The 25,175-nt window shown below is 36.7% G+C and overlaps 1 protein-coding gene and 1 pseudogene across 2 annotated transcripts in view; one reads left to right on the plus strand and one right to left on the minus strand.

The window, feature by feature from the left end:
* LOC308611597 (ankyrin repeat domain-containing protein 26-like) overlaps positions 1 to 25,175 on the minus strand; it is a 159,969-nt pseudogene that overhangs the window by 79,253 nt on the left and 55,541 nt on the right. Inside the window, exons 20-25 of the transcript in view lie at positions 23,845 to 23,943; positions 23,199 to 23,227; positions 23,034 to 23,106; positions 5,076 to 5,137; positions 2,148 to 2,241; positions 9 to 107 (exon numbers count right to left, since the gene is read on the minus strand). The product of the transcript in view is annotated as an ankyrin repeat domain-containing protein 26-like (transcript). The remainder of the gene's footprint in view (positions 1 to 8; positions 108 to 2,147; positions 2,242 to 5,075; positions 5,138 to 23,033; positions 23,107 to 23,198; positions 23,228 to 23,844; positions 23,944 to 25,175) is intronic.
* LOC308611594 (ATP-dependent zinc metalloprotease YME1L1-like) lies at positions 6,084 to 14,728 on the plus strand (the record flags this gene model as incomplete). The annotated part of the gene is made up of 8 exons (XM_081260316.1): positions 6,084 to 6,136; positions 8,667 to 8,779; positions 9,639 to 9,794; positions 10,792 to 10,943; positions 11,951 to 12,077; positions 12,170 to 12,243; positions 12,889 to 12,975; positions 14,450 to 14,728. 8 exons carry the CDS (start codon positions 6,084 to 6,086, stop codon positions 14,591 to 14,593), a joined length of 906 nt encoding a protein of 301 aa, XP_081116442.1. The 3' UTR covers positions 14,594 to 14,728.

Consider the following 25,175-nt stretch of genomic DNA (forward strand, 5'->3'; position numbering starts at 1 on the left):
TTCCATACCCATGTGGGCTACTGGTATGCCTACATTTCTTGGATCCTCTAGTTTAGTCATCTTAAAGTTTCTCGATCCACTCATGCAAGAAGGTATATAAGGCACATCTAAGAAATAACGTATTATAAGTTTTCAACATCGAAGTACGATTATCAAAAAGGAAAAAGTAAATTTTACTGCCACAGAATTATTAGATATTAAAAATCTTTCATATTTCAAAATCAGTGTAGTATTTACTGAAAATAACAATTTTAGCATTTAGGGAATGAACCCTATTAATTTCTTTTGTTTCCAAAATTAGTTTGGTTCAGTATATCATGCTAATGTTTAAAAGGATTTTTGTGAAACAATTATCAGCAAAAAATTAGCTATCTTAGGGACTCCCCTGGTGGTCCAGTGGTGAAGACCCCATGCTTCTACTGCAGGGGGCACGGGTTCAATCCCTGGTCGGGGAAATTAAGATCCCACATGCCAAGCCAAGCAGCCAAAAAAAACCCCACAAACCTATCTTAAAAAAAAAAAAAAAAAACAGCCAGTGCTTCCATATTCAAATTAATCTCATTTGAATAACACATACCAACACAACATATATCTTTGATGCCTGATAGTTACAAGGAGGAGCTGGGGTTTACCTCAATTCTAGCACCCACTCCTGCTTCCAGTATTCTCTGGAGCAGCAATGACCTAACCTTGTTTCAGTGTAAATACACTGAAGTCATCTAACGAGAGTTCTCTCAAGTTTCCTCATCACCTCCACAATCACCTCCCTAACACCCTTCTTTCCCCCCTCTTTCCTTTCACTATATTCTTTCCTCTTCAAAGGTAGTCTCTGGATCTGTGGTCTTAATTCTCCCCCTTTGACATTCTTTTTATGGATCATCCCCACCACTTCTTTTTTCCTCTTTGCTTAGCAGTGGCACCTTACCTCTATAAGTTCTACTTCAACGCTTTGCTACCCTCTGGCTATAAACACACTCAGAAAGAAAAACAAAATAATGCTTTTCCTTGATCCTGTTCTGTCTTGAACTATCCAGTGGCTCCTCTTCCAGATTTCTCTCAATGCAAGCCTACACCCTTGCTACTCTGAGAGCTTGTCAGAAATGCACAATCCCAGACCTGCTGCTCAGCATGTGCACTTTTCACAAGGTCCCCAGGGGACTAATGAAAATTTGAGAAACTCTGATCTATCAGTCTGCTTCTACATTCCCACAGTAAGAGTGGGAAAGCTTTGCTGTTCGTCTCTGACAAGTTTCGGTGCTGGAAGCTCACTTCAAATTTGTCTCACGTTTCAAATACTCTTCGCTTCCCTTTTCTAAAGACCTATTTTACTTTGCCCCCGTCCTCCACAGACCCCTGCTTCCTTTTCCTTCATTTACTCCCTGTAACCTCTGCCTCTCTCATTCTTTAGTCCTTCTTTCCTCTTCCTCATTTCCCGACTTTCCTTAGGTTGTAGAGTACCTTGAAACGGAACTAATAATTTAGCTCCTGAAAGGGGACTCTCAATTTAATCTGTGGCTGACACCAGATAAGATACACAGCTTCCTTCCTTTTCTCGTCTTTTTCCTCACTATGCATTTGACAGGTGATTTTCTTTTTTTTTTTTTTTGCATCAACAGTGTTATGTTTTTTAATAGTTTTCAGAATATAAGCTGCATAGCTTTTTAGAATAAAAAATGATATAACTTCAGGTACATGCTTTAGGACACTTGGTTCAACAACAAGCAAACTGTGTCTTTGAGGACCACCTCAAAAGGGTGGCACACTTCACAGTGTAACTTGGTAACAGACATGGAGATAGATGATTCTATCATGGCATGTTGTCTACAAAAGAACATCTGGACACTCAGAGCTTAAATAGAACACAGCACACAGTTAAGTATTCAAGCACTGCTTTTTGGCCAAATAAAAACTGCCTAAAAACTGCTGATGGATTTTTGACAAGAAAAAAAGATGTAGCTGCTTAGTTCTTCTGATACAGCACTTCTTTTCCAGAATGAGACAGGCTCAGTTCAACTTGAAATCAGTGTGAGGAATGATTCTTCCTCTTAACCGACAGGTGATTTTCTTTGGCTATTAGAATATATCAGAATTCCCATTTTAAATCAACATGCTGTCAAATGACTTTTTCATAAAAATATAGTTCTTACCTTCTACTTGTCCATTTAATATATTTTTTCCTCTTTGACCTGCAGCTCCAGATAAATGATCAACATACTTCTCTGGAAGTCTCTCAGAGATACTCTGTTAAAATTGATATTAATAATGAGTTGCATAAAGCTTTCCTAATCCCCTGCTAATAGCTGAAAATACCCTACTTTTTAAAAATTTCCTACTTTACAAGCAATTAGATTTAAAAATAAGAGAAGCATGCATTGAAAACCCAAACATTTAAATAGAAAACTTCATATACACTCTCTAGATCAAGTCTATCTTTTATCCTCATTTGGCTACTGACTCTGTAAACTGAGCATGGAAAGCCAGAGGAATTATTTTCACAGACAAAAAATGTGCCTGACTTACAGGCACATTTCAGCAAAGAATTAACTTCAAAACACCTAACTCTACTTTGCATTCCTTGTCAAACGAAGAGAGTATTTTTTTAAAATATGTGTTTAAATAAATGCTTTAATAAGTACACTTGCTATAAATTTAAAATATTTCTAAAGACAGAAATTTTTTAGTATTAAAATAATATACTTGGCATGAAAAGAAACCATGAAGTATTTCATGTTGAGCATAAACAGAACACTGTAGAAGCTGCTTCATTTAGGTAAACAAGGGCTTATAAGAATCTGTTATTTGATAAAATTTTTATTGATAGGAAAAATAGTTGAATAAAATAGCGAAGTAGTAAGAAAAACTTTTATGTTTAAATAATAGGAGAAAATTTAAATATAGTTATGCAACTCTTCAAAAAAGTACAGCAAGCTTTAATAAGGGAAGAATAAGAACATTTATTTATTAATCATCTAAATGTGCCAAGCTTTTCTTATGCACATTTTATTTTCTACATACAACAACAATGATAAAAGTGATTGTAAGGACAGTTACCCCACTTCCTGTTTCCTGGTCCTTCCAAGATGCGAGAGTGTAATGATGGGATCCGCTGCTCTCTTTGTCCAGAATGTCCCTCCCCTGGACCCTGACGTGACTGGCTCCTTCCCATCCTCCCCTTGGTAGCTTTTCTCACATGCAGATCTTTTCTGACTACCTAAATTCCACTCCCACTCCCATCCCCATCCTAACTACAAACTCTCTCAATGTTGTCTAACGTAACATTCTCCATTTTCTTTGTCTCTCACTGTTGTGGCCTCTCCCGTTGAGGAGCACAGGCTCTGGACGCGCAGGCTTAGCGGCCATGGCTCACGAGCCCAGCCGGTCTGCGGTACGTGGGATCTTCCCGGACCGGGGAACGAACCTGTATCCCCTGCATCGGCAGGTGGACTCTCAACCACTGCGCCACCAGGGAAGCTCTCTCCATTTTCTTTACATGAAGGACTTAACAGTGACTTATAAAGGATTCCTGTTTGGTTTTATGTTCCCACCACTACAGCCTTACCCCTCAATTGGTACAGTCAGTGTCTAACTGCCCAGTATATAGTTGGTATTCAATAACAGGAATTTATTTAAGATCAAAACATTTAAAATGTTGAGAGGACCTCAAGTACCAAAGCACTTGATACATATAGGAGATCTCCGATAACAGTCTATAGAAACTTAACATACCCCAAGCTAGAAATCCACATGCCCGTTCTAATTTTCCTATTCTTAACACTACTGTCATTTTATTGTCCTTCAGGTTTTAAAAAAGTGCCCCAGCATTTAGTGAGTCACTCATTGCCACTGTGATCATTTTTGTCTTACATTTCTATAGCACCCTTTACAGTTTACAAGGTGTGTTCACAGCTGTTACCACATCTGTTCCCTACACCTACCTGAGAAGTGGGTACCAGTACCATTTTTACGAAGGACGTCACTGACGCTCAACCAGGGTAGACAAGTTTTTCCGAGATCCCACAGCTAGTGACAGAACCAGGATGCTACCATGTCTTTTGACTTTAAACACAGTGCTGTATCACTGCAGCAGCTGCCTATGTCTAACAGATCAGGCCCTTCTTATCTCTTTCCATAGCTGTCACCTTACAACAGCTCATCATTACTTTATATTTACGTTACTTCAAGTATGGCTGCCATAAAGGTACTCAACGCACACTAGTTTATCCAAACTGGTGTGTACTTATTAAAACATCGCTAAACCAAACTGTTGTTATTATAACGCCACGTACTTATTATTCCCCATTCTTTTGCTTCTCTTGAAACGTTCCTTGCAGATCTATTTGAAAATCCAAATGTACTAATACTTTCAAGTCTCAGGCACTATCTTTTTCAGGTCTAAGTGGTAAAAAACTACATTTCAACCTGTTTCTCTCTGAACCTCACTAGGAGTTTTACACATCCATATGTACCAAAGAAACATACATTTGCTTGGGAGACTGGGACTGACAGATACACCCTACTATATATAAAATAGATCAATAATAAGGACCTCCTGTATAGCACAGAGAACTCTACTGAATACTCTGTAATGGCCTATATGGGGAAGGAATCGAAAAAAGAGTGGATATATGTATAACTGATTCACTTTGCTGTATATCTGAAACTAACACAACACTGTAAATCAACTATACTCCAACAAAAATTTTTTAAAAAAAGAAAAGAAAAAAGAAACATACATTTGGCCATAGGCTGACCTGGAATAATGCTTCAGTTTTTAGATAAATTTAACTTCAGAACCCAAACTGATTCCTTATGACTTCTAAGCCTTGGTTTTTGCTCTGTGCTACACTGGTTTCATTAGGTGAATCTTGCAAATTAACAAAAGTGCACTATGTGGTAGTTATTATACTTAGCACACAATTATTTAATTAATTACAGGTTAAAAATGTAAGGAAAAACTTTTGATGGGCAAATGCAAAGGTGAGAAAGTAAAGTCAAAGCACCCCCCCTTTTATGTTTTAACATCATTCAGTGCTTATATTTTAAAATAAAAAAAAAATAATAATAGAAGACAGTACCTCAGAATCCCAAGGTGATTCTATACCTTCCTCTTCTCCTAATCCTAATGCTGACATCATATCTGTAAAATGCAGCCACAGATACATTAATGAGAACATTTACTACTATGAATTTTAAATACATATATGTCTATCTCCATCCACAAATATTTAAATAAAATAAAGTAGCAGAAAAGAATTTCAGAGGGTTGAGGCATTTTCAGGAAGAAAAAGTTGGTAGTAGTTGGGATACTTCTGAAGAAACGGAGCAAAAGAAATATACTTAAAAAGAAATGGAAAAAAAAAAAAGGGCTTCACTGGTGGTGCAGTGGTTGAGGGTCCGCCTGCCGATGCAGGGGATACGGATTCGTGCCCTGGTACGGGAAGATCCCACATGCCGCAGAGCGGCTGGGCCCGTGAGCCGTGGCCGCTGGGCCTGCGCGTCCGGAGCCTGTGCTCCGCAACGGGAGAGGCCATAACAGTGAGAGGCCTGCGTACCGCAAAAAAAAAAAGAAAAAAAAAAAAAAAGAAGTCAAATTGTTATGATCTGTTTGATCCTGTGGAGCACGTTCAATATCAGTATCATTTTCTTGTTCTCCAATTTCTGGATTTGTTGCTCCTTCCTATAAAAACAAAACAAAACAAACACCTCATTCCAGAAAACATCATATTCATTCATTTGGTCATTCAATCAATCAGTAAGACCACAAACATTTACTGGATCTGTCAAATCATAGGCACTATCCTGGGAGAAAAGCTGGAAATATAAATAGAAGACCGATTCTGCTCTGTATTCCAGGAGAAGTAGAGCTACATGAAAACAAGTAAGAACAGCAAAGTATCATTCAAAAGCTCTACAACTGATGTGACCAGAGTACAGGAAGGGCACACAGGAAAGAGGAGTCAGCTGTATCTGGGTAGCTCAGGAAATGCTGCAAAGACAGGTCTGTGTCTTAAAAGACACACACAGTGTAGAGCGGGGATGTGAAGGGGATTCTAGAAAAGGCAGCCTGAGCAAAAGGACGAGGCATGAAAAAACATAACAAGCCACGTGGAAAACTAGAACACAGTTACCGGGAATGGTATGGAGAGACAAAACTGGAGGATCAGAGCCAAATCAAAAAAAGCAAGTGTCCTCCTAGAACATGAACTTTCTCCTTCATGTGATGGGGATCCACTACATAAGTAGAGGTGTTACATCTTCACAAATATATTTTACAAAGGTCACTCGGGCAGCAGCGTAAAGATGAACATCAGGGGAGCAAAACTAGAAAAGAGCATTTCAAAATTATAAGTGAGAAAGTAATAGGAAATGAAAAATGCTAAGCAGGTAGAAAATACTGAACTTGATGAGCAACAGGATGTGGTGATTTCAGGGAGGGATGGAGTCCAGGATTTTTCCTGCTTTGGTATTTCAGTGATGTTATCTACTAGGATGGGGAAGACAGATGACAGAGTAGCTTACAAAGAGTCAGGAAAGAGGAAAGCATCAGGGACAATGTCTTCAGTTTGGGGCATAACAAATTTGAGGCACCCAGGGGACTTAGAAGAAAGATTTGGATAAATGCATTTGGATTAGTAATAGATAAACTTATTCAGGAAAAGCATATGATGTTAAGATAAATATCTGTAAAATATACTAACCTGGTATAATTAAATGATGCAAACCTATGCAGAGTTCTGAACTTTTGAAAATATAAACAAGACTGGGGAAGAAAACTATGAGATTCAATTTTTCGATTATATATTGCAACATTTGTTTAAGGATATAAAATATACTCTTTCACGAATATGTGCAAATATTCATTTCCTGGATATTATAGCAATAAGCATTTTTAAGTTTAATGAAAAGATTTAATTGTAAAACAGCAACCCAAGAGACTACAAGAACACTCCTTTTCAAAAATTAATCTGAAAAGACAAGTTTTAAATTGTAGAAGAGAATGTTTATGTGATTATGGAATTATAAGGCATTTTTAAGTACTACTATGATGTACGAAAGAAATATAAGACCCTATTTTGAGTGTTGCTGTAGATCAAAAAATTGTTTCTTAAAGTCATATAAGACATTCTGGAAGTCTAGGAGCAAATAATTTGAATTGGTAAACTTGAAAAAATGTTTTTCAAAAATTAGTCGGGGACTCAAGCTTCTTGTGTCAGGTCATCTCTTCCTAACTAGAAAAATTATTATGAAGGTGTGTAACCACAGATGACCTGGTGATTTATTATTAACACTTTTATTGAAGTGCACTGGCATTTTAAGAAAACAATTAGAGATGCCTTATCATTTTGGGCATTAAAAAGATCAATCCCTTTTCTTTGCTGTTAGTAAGATTAACGATAAACAGTTTTGCATAGAACATTTCTACATGTGTGCTGTTTTAATTTTCAATGAAAAGGTCCTTTTTTTTTTTATAATAGTTTTAAGCCCAACGAAGGAGTTATCATCATAGGAGCCACAAACTTCCCAGAGGCATTAGATAAGTAAGTATTAAAATTTTTGTGATATATTCTAGAATAGTGATGAACTTTAAAAATGTTGTGCTAAGTGAAGGAAACCCATCACAAAACATCACATATTATATGATTGCTTTTATATGAAATGTCTAGAATAAGCAGATCCATAGCAACAGAAAGGAGTTTAGTGGTTGCCAGAGGTTAGGGAAAATGGGGAATAACTGCCAGTAGATTTGGGGTTCCTTTCAGCTGGAGAAGAGAGGGAGGGGGTAAAAATTCTCTAAAATTAGATTGTGGTGATGGTTGGGCAACTCTGAGTATATTAAAAACCACTGGGTTACACTACCAAACGTAAAATAGATAGCTAGTGGGAAGCAGCGGCACAGCACAGGGAGATCAGCTCGGTGCTTTGTGACCACCTAGAGGGGTGGGATAGGGAGGGTGGCAGGGAGGGAGATGCAAGAGGGAGGGGATATGGGGACATATGTATATGTATAACTGATTCACTTTGTTATACAGCAGAAAATAACACAACATTGTAAAGCAAATTATACTCCAACAATGATGTTAAAAAAAAACAACACTGGGTTTTCGACTTCAAATTCTATGATATGAAAATTGTATCTCAGTAAAGCTGCTAAAAGAATCTTCTCACAACTTAAACATCACAAAGCTTTTGGGTGGGGGGTAGAGAGGATTTTTAGAATAAAATTTACTATAGTTTAAGATTTTTATTGGTTTTATTATATAGAAGTTATTCATACTTTCATCTGATCTAATAGTTGGTTCTTGCCTAAGACTCTGGTTTAACATTTTGTACTTAATAGCAGTAAGATGGATGTGTAGCTCTCATAATAGATTGCTGTAGAATTATTTGTTCCTTGACTGGCTGACTTGCATGTCTTTGTCTCTGAAGGGTTGTATGCTATCTAGATGCACACATTTATCTATATGAACCTTTGTTCTGCCTTCTGGTTATTGAAACTGTTCTTTGAGCCACGTTTTATAAGGAACTAATCTGAATATTCATGTTCAAAATAAATATTGGTTGCCATTGTCTTTCCATCTTCTCTTTAGGATGTCAGTCCTGTTTAACTTGACCTTCAGCACAGTCAGCTTATTAATTTATATTTTCTTTTTGTATTCTCCCTTTAGCACCTTAATACGTCCTGGTCATTTTGACATGCAGGTTACAGTTCCCAGGCCAGATGTAAAAGGTCGAACAGAAATCTTGAAGTGGTATCTCAATAAAATAAAGTTTGATCAGTGTAAGTCTTAATTCGACGATACAGACATTATCTCCATAAAATGGTAATATATCAATCCACCCTGTTTGTGGTCCTTACTCAGGATGTCTTAAAAGACAAATTCCTTTAAATGTCTATTTTTCTCTCCTCTTGTTTGTCCATAAAGACCATTTCTCAATTAATGTGTGTCCAGAGATTCTGTCATTTTGAATCCCGATTCTAAAGAAAGTTTTCTTTTGAGTACTTAGATAATACTTGATGAAATCTATGTATAAATGTTTCTTTAGATGGATGTAAAATATAAAATCATATAAAAAGAACCTGTATATTATGAGCATAGTACCTCATGATATAGTCACTTTGGGGCCAAAAGAGGGGAAGCAGACTATAAAACAAAACACATGGAAATATTATGGAACTACCTGAGTAATAAAAGCAGCTATTAAAGCTGCAGTATTTTCAAAGATACCTGAATCAATTCTTAAAACCAAATATGTTTCCGATAATAAGGGGGGCTTTTATGTCCAAAGTTATTTCAAGATGAAATTCTGAAAACAAAATGTCTATGAATGTGCTTTTTCAGTTTGTGGTTAGGCCATAATTAAAGGTTTGTAAATCGTTATCCGGCAACTCTACCTTTCTCTGTTTATCACAAAGTTATTTAAATATAAGAACTTTTGTGATTTGTCCCAATGACAATTTTAATGGTGTGTTTACTAGCAGTTTTGGCTTTTTCCCCTTAGAATTTAGTGAAGTAAGCTTTTGTAAAATTACAGCTCATGATGGCTATCTTCTTTTTTCATTTGCAATGTGAGTTCTTTATGAAGAGCTTTTTATTAGCTCTTCTGAAATTTTAATATTGTGTCCTGTCTGCATATAGCTGTTGATCCAGAAATCATAGCTCGAGGTACTGTTGGCTTTTCTGGAGCAGAGTTGGAGAATCTTGTGAACCAAGCTGCTTTAAAGGCAGCTGTTGATGGAAAAGAAGTGGTAACCATGAAGGAACTAGAGTTCTCCAAAGATAAAATCCTAATGGGTAGGTTTTCTTTTTTCTTTTTTTCCCTATCTTATACTGTTCATTATGTTAGAGAAAAAATTCTTTTTTTAAAAAATTGCCACTTGATAATTTTTGGTTTGGTGGTAATTCACTCTTTTTTTTTTAAAAAAATTATTTATTTATTTATTGGCTGCATTGGGTCTTCGTTGCTGCATGCGGGCTTTCTCTAGTTGTGGCGAGCGGGGGCTACTCTTCATTGCGGTGCATGGGCTTCTCATTGTGGTGGCTTCTCGTGGAACATGGGCTCTAGGTGCGTGGGCTTCAGTAGTTGTGGCTTATGGGCTCTAGAACTCAGGCTCAGTAGCTGTGGCGCATGGGCTTAGTTGCTCTGCGGCATGTGGAGTCTTCTTGGACCAGAGCTCGAACCCGTGTCCCCTGCATTGGCAGGCGGATTCTTAACCACTGTGCCACCGGGGAAGTCCGAGAAAAAACTCTTAATTTTGAGAGAAAGTTTATAAAAAAGAAAGGTATAGAAACATGCAAATATATACTCTAACAGAGCAACACAGTTTGGCCTGTTACAGAACAAATATATTATAACTTATGTTACACTCTTTGGGGGGCATGAGTGCCCATGTCTTTCCTCTTGTCTGATATTGCTGATAAAAGAATAGTTAATTTTACTGTTTTTCAGAATTTAATTTTTACTTTAAATCTTGAATTGCCTTCAAAACAGGTTAGTTATGATATTCCTGTTAAATTAGAAGTTTATTTTCTAGAAATAGAATACAGCTTTTCCTTTTGATATAAGGATTAAGATGATAGTTTTTACAGTTTGGTTTTCAGTTGACAAATTATGGTTTACATGTGTTGTAGAGTGGAATCTACTCATTTTTTAAACTTTCAAACTTTTAAAATATTTATTAATGATATTAAATCATATGACTCTAAGAATGACTTTGAGACAAAGGAGCTTCATTCATTTAAATATACCTTCTTAATGGAGTATTTTACTTAAGCAAATTTTTATTCTTAGGGCCTGAGCGTAGAAGTGTGGAAATTGATAACAAAAACAAAACAATCACAGCGTATCATGAATCTGGTCACGCTATTATTGCATATTACACTAAAGATGCTATGCCTATCAACAAAGCTACAATCATGCCACGAGGGCCAACACTTGGACATGTATCTTTAGTTTTTCTTTTCTTTCAAACAGTGCTCCCCAGGAGCTTATGTAGGAAATTGCTGATGAAAACATTTCAAAAGAAAATTCAGCTACTTCCTAGGTGTGTTGATACTTTCTTCTTTAACTTCCTCAACTGTCTTGAAATCAGACATACTTGTGAAATTTACCTGCTAATAAAGGATATCCTTAATATTTCAGATAATATATTTACATTATGAAATGTAATTCAGGAATGACAGCAAAATATAATTCTTAAATATGTAGTTGCTCTTTTCCCCTCGAAAGAAATTATGTATCATAGTGACTGGTTCAATAGTTTTTCTAAGTTTTTTCTCATTGAGTACAAGTTTCATTTTCATATCTTTCTAATCATAGACGTTTATTTTTATTTATTTATGTTTTAAATTTTATTTTTGGCTGCGTTGGGTCTTCTTTGCTGCACGCGGGCTTTCTCTAGTGGAAGCGAGAGGGGGCTGCTCTTCATTGCGGTGCGTGGGCTTCTCATTGTGGTGGCTTCTCTTGTTGCAGAGCACAGGCTCTAGGTGTGCGGGCCTCAGTAGTTGTGATACATGGGCTCAGTGGTTGTGGCTTGTAGGCTCTAGAGCACGGGCCCAGTAGTTGTGGCGCACAGGCTGAGTTGCTCCGCGGCATGTGGGATCTTCCCAGACCAGGGCTCGAACCGTGCCCCCTGCATTGGCAGGCAGATTCTTAACCACTGCACCACCAGGGACGTCCCTATAGACGTTTTAAACATTTTTGTGCAACGAGGGACAAACAGTTGTATTGCAGCATTAACTACTTACTATTTATAAACTGCACTTTTGCTTTCCTCATTTTATACATAGCTGGTTTGGTAATCAATCACCATGACCATCTCTATTAAATGCCGCTGAGCTTTCAGCATCATGGTATTAAGTAAGGTCATGAGAGACAAATGATAATTCAGGTTATTAATGTAAGTGTTTCAAAACTGTGTCTGAATTTTTTCTGTTTTTCAATTGTCTAGGTGTACCTGTTGCCTGAAAATGATCGACGGAACGAAACTAGAGCTCAGCTTCTTGCTCAGATGGACGTCAGTATGGGAGGAAGAGTGGCAGAGGAACTTATATTTGGAGCTGATCTTATTACAACAGGTTGGCTGTAAAGAATAGCTTTGGTTCAAATTGTGTTTGTTGGTTTAAAGATTTTTTTTAACTTGAGTTTTATGTATATTTCAAAATTTTAGGTGCTTCCAGTGATTTTGATAATGCAACCCAAATAGCAAAGCAGATGGTCACCAAATTTGGAATGAGTGAAAAGGTAATGGCTAATTTTAATCCTTCCTCATGTATCAAATTTTGATGTGCCAAGTGTCTCTTTGTGAGAGAGGATTCTCATTATAAATTGATAGATTTTCCCCTGTCTCATTCCAAATGGATTTAACAAAGCTGACTCTAAACTAAATGTCATTTTCTGAGAAATGTAACACACTCTTTCCATTCCAGCTGCTCAAACAGTAAGAGTTATTACTTCATGAATTAACCAAATGATAATATAAATTCTTTAGCTTTTTTATTCATATGACATCGAAGACCTACTTGTTGAGCTTGCTTACTTTGCCCTTTCCACATACTCCACGTTCCAACGTTATCACTGTGGCTCCATAAAGCAATTCCAGTACTCTGTGAATTGTGGATTTCTGGACTAGAATAGCTGCTAAGGTTTTCTAAGAAGGTACTCAGAACGATACTTAGGATTTAAAATTTTCTCTCTTGTTCACACTTTTTAGTATTATACTTTCAGAAGAATAATGAAGTTTTTTTGCCCTCAAGGGCATTTTTATATTGTATTTTTTCCTTGCCCCCATGATATGTATTTTCTTATGTATAGGATAGTACTTCCTCTGTTACATACATTAGTGTTGGAGGTTTTTCTGTTGGATTTCTTTCTTTTCATTGATTTTAGCTTGGAGTTATGACCTACAGTGATACAGGGAAACTGAGTCCAGAAACTCAATCTGTTATTGAACAGGAAACCAGAATCCTTCTGACGGTAATGATCTTTTTTTAAATGTTTATTTATCTATTTAGTCAAAATGTGCCTAAATATTTGGGTGCTTTCAAAAAAACTAAAGTTCCTCTGTTCTATAAAGTTAATAGGTGCACCGCTGCTGCCGTGATTAAATATGTCATAGACTGGATCTTTGACATAGACTGGAACCCCTGATCATAGACTGGATCTTTATTTTATTCTGGCCATAGGCTAAGAACAATTTATATATATATATATATATATATATATATATATATATACACACACACACACACATATATGTATATATATATATTTTAAAATAAATATATTTATTTTATTTTTGGCTGCATTGGGTCTTTGTTGCTGCATGTGGGCTTTCTCTAGTTGCAGCGAGCAGGGGCTGCTCTTCATTGCGGTGGCTTCTCTTGTTGCTGAGCATGGGCTCTAGGGCACGGGCTTCAGTGGCTGTGGTGCGGGGCTTCAGTGGTTGTGGCGCGCGGGCTTAGTTGCTTCGCGGCATGTGGGATCTTCCCGGACCAGGGCTTGAACCCGTGTCCCCTGCATTGGCAGGCGGATTCTTAACCACTGTGCCACTACGGAAGCCCAGAACAATTTACATTGTGATTTAAATATTCAGTTCTTCTTTAGCTGATATATTTCTAATATTTTATGTATTTTCTTTAATTTGATTATTTTACTTGGACATGGTTATGTTCAAAATGTCTAGTAATTGTATTGTGTTTATATGACCTGTGCTTCTTGGTGTTGGTAAATTCACTTTTACATTTTCCACCCAATTTTATAAGGACAAAAATATAATTCGCTAGTAAAATATTGGCATAAACATTGTACAGGCGAATATGACACTGCCAAAAATGAACTGTTATTACTGCCGTTATTCATAAGCTGATAAACTTAATTCAGACTCACCTTTGGAAAGAGAGTTGAAGGATTTAAATGAAAAGTTCAAGGTGGGTTGCAAAAAAAATAATCAAATGTATGGAAGTCAGGGATCACCTCTAATGATACTGTGTTACAGTATTGAGAGGTGAGTGTGTTACCAAGTAAAAGAATGGAAATTATATCTTTTCTGGCCATTCTAGATTGAGTAAATTGGTGAAATCTCAAGAGGCAAAAGGAGCAAACTCCCTTTCCTTTTAGCACGTATACTGAAAAGAGAAATAGATTTCTGTGTTCACAGACCTTATTTAGAAAGCAGATGAGTACAGTGTATACTTTTATTTCTTAAGTAGCTTTTTGTTTAAGTAGTCCTCAGTTATCTCTATGATAGACTTTGAGGTTAAAAATGTAACATTTGAAAGTATGAAAGAGTTATCTTTAGGGAACCAAGGTTTTAAATGCATTTATCTTTCATAACTAGAAGTCAATAGATTTTATAGTTTTTTTAGGGTGCATAAAGGCTTTTTATCTCATTTAGGGTTTTTGCTTCTCCTAAGGTTTCTGCCTCTTACATATCTGCTTTGTATTTCAGGATTCGTATGAGCGAACAAAACATATCTTGAAGACTCATGCAAAAGAGCACAAGAATCTAGCAGAAGCTTTACTGAACTATGAGACTTTGGATGTCAAAGAGATTCAGATTGTTCTTGAGGGGAAGAAATTGGATGTGAGATGATAGCTCTTGATGCATTGTTGGTTTTATTGCAAGACCATAAGTAGCACTGCAGTAGTCGTATTTTGCAACACTTTTCTCCCATTCTTGGTATCACTCAAGGGTGTGAAACACTTTGTCAGTCTTTTGTCACATTTATCTAACTTTGATTATTCTCATGATGGACACCTACTGCAAACAGCAATTTATTAAAGAAAATAAAGAACTATCAGGATTGAAAACAGCTTGTTTGAGAAATGTCAATCAGTTATTAAGTTGAAAATAAGTAATGATTTTATGGTTGGTTACAGTGCTAGATGTGAATAGAAATTGTGCCTTTCGCTCTTGGGAAGTATTTTTACTTAGGAAAATAAAATTCTTGAAGGACTGTCTTTATTTCTAGATAGTACCACTTATCTTTGATAAAGAAATGATGCTATTTGGCTATTGGTAAATCATATTTCTACATACATCAGTGGAAACTTCATTAAGATGCACTTAATTATGATCTAGATTGACCATATATAAAGTGTTTTTTTAAAAATCTAAGAGTAGAGAATTGTGAACCTACAGATACAATCGGAATTTAAATGATTATTATAAGCTTTTTAAAATGTAGCTTGCATTTTCATGGTCTTTTTTTTTTAACATTACTATCACTCTGAAAATGAAGTTTATTTCAGAGCAGCAGTATTTTGTTAAATAAACAAGTAACACACCTCAAATTATGAATAACTGTGTAATTATGCTTTGCGTTAAAACCAAAATAAAACCAAAAACCCAGTCCCATTCAGAGTGAACTTTTGAATTATGCTGTGTTAGAAATGGAAAGTTGTGTTTATTTTTCAGTCAGATTTTGTGAATATGAATGTGTTGTTACAGAATTTACAGATGACTTTATTTAACTCAGTAGAAAAATTATTTTAGAGCACATTGTAGTGGTTTTACAACCATACTATATTCTTGAAGTGATTTTATTAAAATTACCTACAGTTTTCTAGTAACTTTTAAGCTGTATATGGTCTTCGTTGAGGTTGGTAGAGGGAGCTTGCTACATGATATTCTTGCCCTTTATTTGGGTAATTTAAAATTTTGATGTACTTTCAAACTTAGAGAAACATTACCAGAATAATACAAGGAATTCTCATATACCCTTGATTCAGATATACGTTATTTTCATTTGCCCTTTTTTATTGCCCCTGCTTCCTTTCTCCCTTCCTCCTCTCTTCCCTCCCTCCCTCCTTCCCTCCCCTTCTCTCTGTGTTTATATATATATGAGTATACATGTCTTTGCGTGGACACGTTTTCATTTGTCTTGGTAGACTTCTAGAAATTGCTGTGTGATGTGGTGAGTTTCTGTTTAACTTTTTAAGAACCTGATGAACTGTTTTGAAAGTAACTATATAATTTAATGTTCCAACTACCAGTGTATGAAGGTTCCCGTTTCTCCATATCTTGTACAGTGTTTCTTATAGTCCTGTCCTTTTGACAAAGCCAATCTAGTGGGTATGAAGTAGAATCTCGTGGATTTAATTTACATTTCCCTAGGACTAGTGATTTTGAACATCCTCTGCTAGGCTTTTGGTCATTTGTATATCGTCTTTGGAGAAATGTCTGTTGAAATCCTCCCTCCCCTCTTTGGGTTGTTGTCTTCTGTGTTGTAAGAGATCATATATTCTAAAGACAAGTCCTTTATCATATGGATCTTGTTTTTTTTGTTTGTTTGTTTGTTTTTTTGTTTGGCGGTACGCGGGCCTCTCGCTGTTGTGGCCTCTCCCATTGCGGAGCACAGGCTCCGGACGTGCAGGCTCAGTGACCATGGCTCACGGGCCCAGATGGCCGCGGCATGTGGGATCTTCCCGGACCGGGGCACGAACCCATGTCCCCTGCATCGGCAGGCGGACTCTCAACCACTGCACCACCAGGGAAGCCCAATCTTGTGTTTTTTTTTTTTTTAATCCAGTGTGAAAATCTCTGTTGTTTGAGTAGGGTGTTTGGTTCATTCATATTTAATATTTATGTAGTGGCTTTTACATCTGCCATTTGCTATTTGTTTTCTGTTTTTCTCGTATCTAAAGAGATCCCTGTGTTCCTCTTCTTCTTTTTTGGCTGCACAGCATGGCTTGTGGGATCTTAGTTCCCCAACAGGAATTGAACCCGGGCCCTTGGCAGTGAGAGCACGGAGTTCTAACCACTGGACTAACAGGAAATTCCCTGTTCCTCCTATTGTGAGTTATGTCTTAGCAGTTGCTCTAGGGATGACAGTACGCATTTATCACTCTTAATCACAGGCTCCTTCAAAATAATACAAGTTTAATTCTGTCAAAATGTAGTAAACTTGTTGCTTTCTTACCTACTTCTTGGCCCTAAATAGCAGAAAGAAGAGGAGAGGTGACCTAGAGAACCTCAGTCTCTCCACTGGGAATTGGAATAGCCTCTAATTTTAGCCACAGAAGGTTTTCCTCAACTGTATATGTTGGGATTTTGCAAAAATCCTGTTCTGATGAACCTCCAGATGAGATTGGTGGGAGGAGTGAGTGGTGTGGCTCTTACTCCTTAGCTGCCCAGAATGATTGTCATCTCTGAAGTGGTTATAAGGAAGTCGTGTCCATATCCCCCTCCCCGACCCCCCACCACCCCTGTACCTCCTCCTTTTAGTTTAGTGTATATTAGCAGGTTGGGCTAGAGGAATCAGCTGCTATGCGGTTGATTTCTTTTTAACCCTTTCCCTTATTTGCCTTTTACTCCTCCCCTCAATCTAAAAGCTCTGTTTAATGCAACTGGAAATCTTTATCCTCCTCCCTCTCCCTTCCTTTATATATTGAGGCTTTGGGGTAGGAGAAAAGTGCACAACCCACCACCCCCCTTCCCCTCTGCATTAAAATTCCTTATTTACCCCTTTTCCCCTTCACATTTCATCCCACTCCTTTTCTGGCAAAAAGGAGCCTTTTCCTCTCTGTGACCCTAAGAGCATACTGCACAAGGGAAATCGCCCCCATCCAGATGTGGCTCCACTCTTCATTTCTCTTGTCTTCTGCTGCTCTTTTCCTGGTGCTCTTTTTGTCGGTGGGGTGTGGGTAATAGAACAGCCATGGGCTTTTGGGGACTTAAAGTTAAAGCTGTTTGTTTTTTCCTTTTCATTTATAAAAACACTAAACGTTCAATTTCAGAGAACCAAAAATCCCACCTTCCCACAGAACACTACTAAGGGGCATGTCTTCTGCTCCATACCTTTTCTGTTTTTCTTTCTCTCTTGTTAATGCTTTTAAAAACAAATGAGTTTTTTTTTATATAAATAAAGTTTTTAAAGTGTGAAAAAGAAACAAACACAAAAGAATTAAGAAAATGGTCATAGAAACATACATATTGATAATTACCTTAAACATGAATGGATTAAATGCTCCAACCAAAAGACACAGGCTTGCTGAATGGATACAAACACAAGACCCATATATATGCTGTCTACAAGAGCCCCACTTCAGACCTACAGACACATACTGACTGAAAGTGAGGGGATGGAAAAAGATATTCCATGCAAATGGAAATCAAAAGAAAGCTGGAGTAGCAATACTTATATCAGATAAAATAGTCTTTAAAATAAAGGATGTTACAAAAGACAAGGAAGGACACTATATAATGATCAAGGGATCAATCCAAGAAGAATATATAACAATTATAAATATATATGCACCCAACATAGGACCACCTCAATATATAAGGCAACGGCTAACAGCTGTAAAAGAGGAAATCAACAGTAACACAATAATAGTGGGGGACTTTAACACCTCACTTGCACCAATGGACAGATCATCCAAAATGTAAATAAATAAGGAAACAGAAGCTTGAAATGACGCAATAGGCCAGGTAGATTTAATTGATATTCATAGGACATTCCATCCAAAAACAGCAGATTACACTTTCTTCTCAAGTGCGCACAGAACATTCTCCAGGATAAATCACATCTTGGGTCACAAACCAAGCCTCAGTAAATTTAAGAAAATTGAAATCATATCAAGCATCTTTTCTGACCACAACACTATGAGATTAGAAATGAATTACAGTGGAAAAACATAAAATACACAAACACATGGAGGCTAAACAGTAAATTACTAAATAACCAAGAGATCACTGAAGAAATCCAAGAGGAAATCAAAAAAATACCTAGAGACAAATGACAATGAAAACACAACAATCCAAAACCTATGGGATGCAGCAAAAGCAGTCTTAAGAGGGAAGTTTATAGCTATACAAGCCTACCTCAAGAAACAAGAAAAATCTCAAATAAATAATCTAACTTTATACCTAAAGGAACTAGAGAAAGAAGAACAAACAAAACCCAAAGTTAGCAGAAGGAAAGAAAACATAAAGATCAGAGCAGAAATAAATGAAATAGACACAAAGAAAACAATAGCAAAGATCAATAAAACTAAAAGCTGGTTCTTTGAGAAGATAAACAAAATTGATAAACCATTAGCCAGACTCATCAAGAAAAAGAGGGAGAGGACTCAAATCAATAAAATTAGAAATGAAAAAGGAGAAGTTACAACAGACACCGCAGAAAGACAAAGCATCTTAAGAGACTACTACAAGCAACTCTATGCCAATAAAATGGACAACCTGGAAGAAATGGACAAATTCTTAGAAAGGTATAACCTTCCAAGACTGAACCAGGAGAAACAGAAAATATGAACAGACCAATCACAAGTAATGAAATTGAAGCTGTGATTAAAAATCTTCCAACAAACAAAAGTCCAGGAGCGGACGGCTTCACAGGTGAATTTTATCAAACATTTAGAGGAGAGCTAACACCCATCCTTCTCAAACTCTTCCAAAGAATTGCAGAGGAAGGAGCACTCCCAAACTCATTTTACGAGGCGGCCACCATCACCCTGATACCAAAACCAGACAAAGATACGGCAAAAAAAGAAAATTACAGACCAATATCACTGATGAATATAGATGCAAAAATCCTCAACAAAATACTAGCAAACAGAATCCAACAATGCATTAAAAGGATCATACACCATGATCAACTGGGATTTATCCCAGGGATGCAAGGATTCTTCAATATACACAAATCAATCAATGTGATACACCATATTAACAAATTGAAGAATAAAAACCATATGATCATCTCAATAGATGCAGAAAAAGCTTTCAACAAAATTCAACACCAATTTATGATAAAAACTCTCCAGAAAGTGGGCATAGAGGGAACGTACCTCAACATAATAAAGGTCATATATTACAAACCCACAGCAAACATCATTCTCAATGGTGAAAAACTGAAAGCATTTCCTCTAAGATCAGGAACAAGACACGAATGTCCACTCTCACCACTATTATTCAACATAGTTTTGGAAGTCCTAGCCTCAGCAATCAGAGAAGAAAAAGAAATAAAAGGAATATAAATTGCAAAAGAAGAAGTAAAACTGTCACTGTTTGCAGATGACATGATACCATACATAGAGAATCCTAAAGATGCCACCAGAAAACTACTAGAGCTAATCAAAGAATTTGGTAAAGGTGCAGGATACAAAATTAATGCACCGAAATCTCTTGCATTCCTATACACTAATGATGAAAAATATGAAAGAGAAATTAAGGAAACACTCTCATTTACCACTGCAACAAAAAGAATAAAATACCTAGGAATAAACCTACCTAGGGAGACAAAAGATCTGTATGCAGAAAAGTATAAGACACTGATGAAAGAAATTAAAGATGATACCAACAGATGGAGAGATACACCATGTTCTTGGATTGGAAGAATCAATATTGTGAAAATGACTATACTTACCCAAAGCAATCTACAGATTCAATGCAATCCCTATCAAATTACCAATGGCATTTTTTACGGAACTAGAACAAAAAGTCGTAAAATTTGTATGGAGACAAAAAAGACCCCGAATACCCAAAGCAGTCTTGAGGGAAAAAAACGCAGCTGGAGGAATCAGACTCCCTGACGTCAGGCTATATTACAAAGCTACAGTAATCAAGACAATATGGTACTGGCACAAAAACAGAAACATAGATCAATGGAACAAGATAGAAAGCCCAGAGGTAAACCCACACACCTACGGTCAACTAATCTATGACAAAGGAGGCAAGGATATACAATGGAGAAAAGACAGTCTCTTCAATAAGTGGTGCTGGGAAAACTGGACAGATACATGGAAAGAATGATATTAGAACACTCCCTAACACCATACACAAAAATAAACTCAAAATGGATTAGAGACCTAAATGTAAGACTGGACACTATAAATCTCCTAGAGGAAAACATAGGAAGAACACTCTTTGACATTAATCACAGCAAGATCTTTTTTGATCCACCTCCTAGAGTAATGTAAATAAAAACAAAAATAAACAAATGGGACCTAGTGAAACTTCAAAGCTTTTGCACAGGAAAGGAAACCATAAACAAGATAAAAAGACAACCCTCAGAATGGGAGAAAATATTTGCAAACAAATCAACGGACAAAGGATTAATCTCCAAAACATATAAACAGCTCATGCAGCTCAATATTAAAAAAACAAACAACCCAATCCAAAAATGGGCAGAAGACCTAGATAGACAGTTCTCCAAAGAAGACATACAGATGGCCAAGAAGCACATGAAAAGCTGTTCAACATCACTAATTATTAGAGAAATACAAATCAAAACTAGAATGAGGTATCACCTCACACCAGTTAGAATGGGCTTCATCAGAAAATGTAGAAACAACAAATGCTGGAGAGGGTATGGAGAAAAGAGAACCCTCTTGCACTGTTGGTGGGAATGTAACTGATACAGCCACTATGCAGAACAGTATGGAGGTTCCTTAAAAAACTAAAAATAGAACTACCATATGATCCAGCAATCCCACTACTGGGCATATACCCAGAGAAAACCATAATTCAAAAAGACACATGCACCCCAATGTTCACTGCAGCACTATTTACCGTAGGCAGGTCATGGACGCAACCTAAATGCCCATCGACAGACGAATGGATAAAGAAGATGGGGTACATATATACAATGGAATATTACTCAGCCATAAAAAAGGAATGAAATTGGGTCATTTGTTGAGACGTGGATGGATCCAGAGACTGTCATACAGAGGGAAGTAAGTCAGAAAGAGAAAAACAAATATCGTATATTAACGCATATATGTGGAACCTAGAAAAATGGTACAGATGAACTGGTTTGCAGGGCAGAAATGGAGGCACAGTTGTAGAAAACAAACGTATGGACACCAAGGGGGGAAAACCGCAGGGCGTTGGGGATGGTGGTGGGATTAATTGGGAGACTGGGAATGACATGTATACACTGATGTGTATAAAATTGATGACTAATAAGAACCTGCTGTATACATTAAAAAAGAGACAAATCAAAGAAAAAAGCAAGAAATGTAAAAGTGAAAGTTTAAAGCCTGTTTCATCACAAGCGTCCCTTTATCATTTCACATCCATGAGCTCTGTAAATGGTTTAAAACAGTGGTTCTCAAGTGTCACCTGAGCATCCCTGGAGTCCCAAGACTCAACCGTTCAAGGGGTCCAAGAGGTCAAAACTATTTTCACAATAACAGTAAACGTTATTTCCATTCTCATTCTGTTTTAAGTGTACAGAGCAGTTTTCCAGAGACAAGATATGTGATAACGTCATACTTCTAATGGCTAATAGAATGTATGATTGTGTGTGCTTGTATTTTAAATTTTTCAGTTTTATTTTCCAATACAGTAAACATCAGTAGATACAACCTACTTAAACAAAAGTTCCTTGGAATTCTCAATAATTTTTAAAAGTATAAAAGGATCCTATATCTGCATCATAAAAAATAACAAACAAATAAATAAAAGGATCTTAAAGCCCAAAACTTTCAGAATTACTGTTTTAAAAGATTGTGTCTATCAAATCGTCATTAAGGTATGATTACTTTCCCCCACTTTTAATAATCAAAGACCACACACACGCACACACACACACACACACACACACACACACAGAGTCTGCTAATCGAAACATCTGGTTGGCTTAAGCTCATCCGTGTAACACCACTAAAATGAAATAATTAAATTTGAAATACAATTGACATGTTAGCAAGTGAAGCTTTACTCTAGGTTAAGGTCAGAATTCAAATAAGCATTTTATAAAACTGGAAAAATCTTAGAATCTAATAATTAACCTCTGAGAATCCCTAAGAAGTACAGAGATTCCAAACTGAGAACTTTAGGGTATTGAAACGTACATAGAAACATCTGAGTTAAAGCTTACATTTTAAAAATATCTTTTTCTTATGCTTGTAAATATCTTTTTTTCAAAACATGGATACCAACAATAACATGTGCCTTATTTATGTCAAATCCTTCAATTAAACTTGCAAAAACAAAAGAAAAAAGAATTAGGAATATGAAGGCTGTGAGTGTTTCAAATATTTTAGTGTACCTCTTTCCAGAGTGAAATTTGCACTGCAAAATTTACCTGATCTGGCTGTTTGTAAATCCTTCATTCCTACTGCTTTATTAGGAACAGAATCTTTCACTCCAACTGCAGGCTGAATGGGTTTTGAAACAAGTTGATTAATAAATAATGTACATTTGATACAATCTGTAGTTAATAATTGAAGACAAAAGTATAAGTTTTTACCTTCAAGTGAGGATATTTTTCAGGAGAATCTAAAAGGCAAAAGGGACATAGAATCAATTACACGTAACTATGAAAGCCAACTATATATTCATGCAGTTAGTACTGAGCAGAATCCTCATGCTTGGCCTTGGCAGTGAATACTTTAGGTTTTGGTGTTTTGTTTCTTGGGGGAAGTTAGGACTGCAACAAGACAGACATATGAATCCACTATAGATACTGAAGAAAAAATAGGAGTACAGCTTTAACAAAACATGCAGTTAAGATTTCAAAAGTAAGATTATGTTCCAAAAGCCTTTATAAAATAGAAAAATGCACATGTACCAATGTGAACATGCTGATTGATGAGGAGAAAAGTGATCTTTAATCAGAGCAACAAATCATGACCCCGAGAAGGTAAATGTGAAAGCTGATGGTAAAATGCAACAGCACATCTTGAATGCAATACAGCAGCATCATTTACACCATTATACTACAAGTATTTATCATGTTCTTCAATTTGTCCTGTAATATAGGAAGTGCACAGTTGGGATGACAGTTCAGTTGAATGTATAATTCATTTCTCATCAGAGAAAGTGTTATGAACTGATCAGCTTGGATATACACTTGTAGAATTATAGTTCATAAAAATATTCATGTTTTTCCATACCCATGTGGGCTACTGGTATGCCTACATTTCTTGGATCCTCTAGTTTAGTCATCTTAAAGTTTCTCGATCCACTCATGCAAGAAGGTATATAAGGCACATCTAAGAAATAACGTATTATAAGTTTTCAACATCGAAGTACGATTATCAAAAAGGAAAAAGTAAATTTTACTGCCACAGAATTATTAGATATTAAAAATCTTTCATATTTCAAAATCAGTGTAGTATTTACTGAAAATAACAATTTTAGCATTTAGGGAATGAACCCTATTAATTTCTTTTGTTTCCAAAATTAGTTTGGTTCAGTATATCATGCTAATGTTTAAAAGGATTTTTGTGAAACAATTATCAGCAAAAAATTAGCTATCTTAGGGACTCCCCTGGTGGTCCAGTGGTGAAGACCCCATGCTTCTACTGCAGGGGGCACGGGTTCAATCCCTGGTCGGGGAAATTAAGATCCCACATGCCAAGCCAAGCAGCCAAAAAAAACCCCACAAACCTATCTTAAAAAAAAAAAAAAAAAACAGCCAGTGCTTCCATATTCAAATTAATCTCATTTGAATAACACATACCAACACAACATATATCTTTGATGCCTGATAGTTACAAGGAGGAGCTGGGGTTTACCTCAATTCTAGCACCCACTCCTGCTTCCAGTATTCTCTGGAGCAGCAATGACCTAACCTTGTTTCAGTGTAAATACACTGAAGTCATCTAACGAGAGTTCTCTCAAGTTTCCTCATCACCTCCACAATCACCTCCCTAACACCCTTCTTTCCCCCCTCTTTCCTTTCACTATATTCTTTCCTCTTCAAAGGTAGTCTCTGGATCTGTGGTCTTAATTCTCCCCCTTTGACATTCTTTTTATGGATCATCCCCACCACTTCTTTTTTCCTCTTTGCTTAGCAGTGGCACCTTACCTCTATAAGTTCTACTTCAACGCTTTGCTACCCTCTGGCTATAAACACACTCAGAAAGAAAAACAAAATAATGCTTTTCCTTGATCCTGTTCTGTCTTGAACTATCCAGTGGCTCCTCTTCCAGATTTCTCTCAATGCAAGCCTACACCCTTGCTACTCTGAGAGCTTGTCAGAAATGCACAATCCCAGACCTGCTGCTCAGCATGTGCACTTTTCACAAGGTCCCCAGGGGACTAATGAAAATTTGAGAAACTCTGATCTATCAGTCTGCTTCTACATTCCCACAGTAAGAGTGGGAAAGCTTTGCTGTTCGTCTCTGACAAGTTTCGGTGCTGGAAGCTCACTTCAAATTTGTCTCACGTTTCAAATACTCTTCGCTTCCCTTTTCTAAAGACCTATTTTACTTTGCCCCCG

The sequence above is a fragment of the Mesoplodon bidens genome, assembly GCF_964165515.1.
Source record: "Mesoplodon bidens genome assembly, contig: HAP1_SCAFFOLD_129, whole genome shotgun sequence".
Lineage (NCBI taxonomy): Eukaryota > Metazoa > Chordata > Mammalia > Artiodactyla > Ziphiidae > Mesoplodon > Mesoplodon bidens.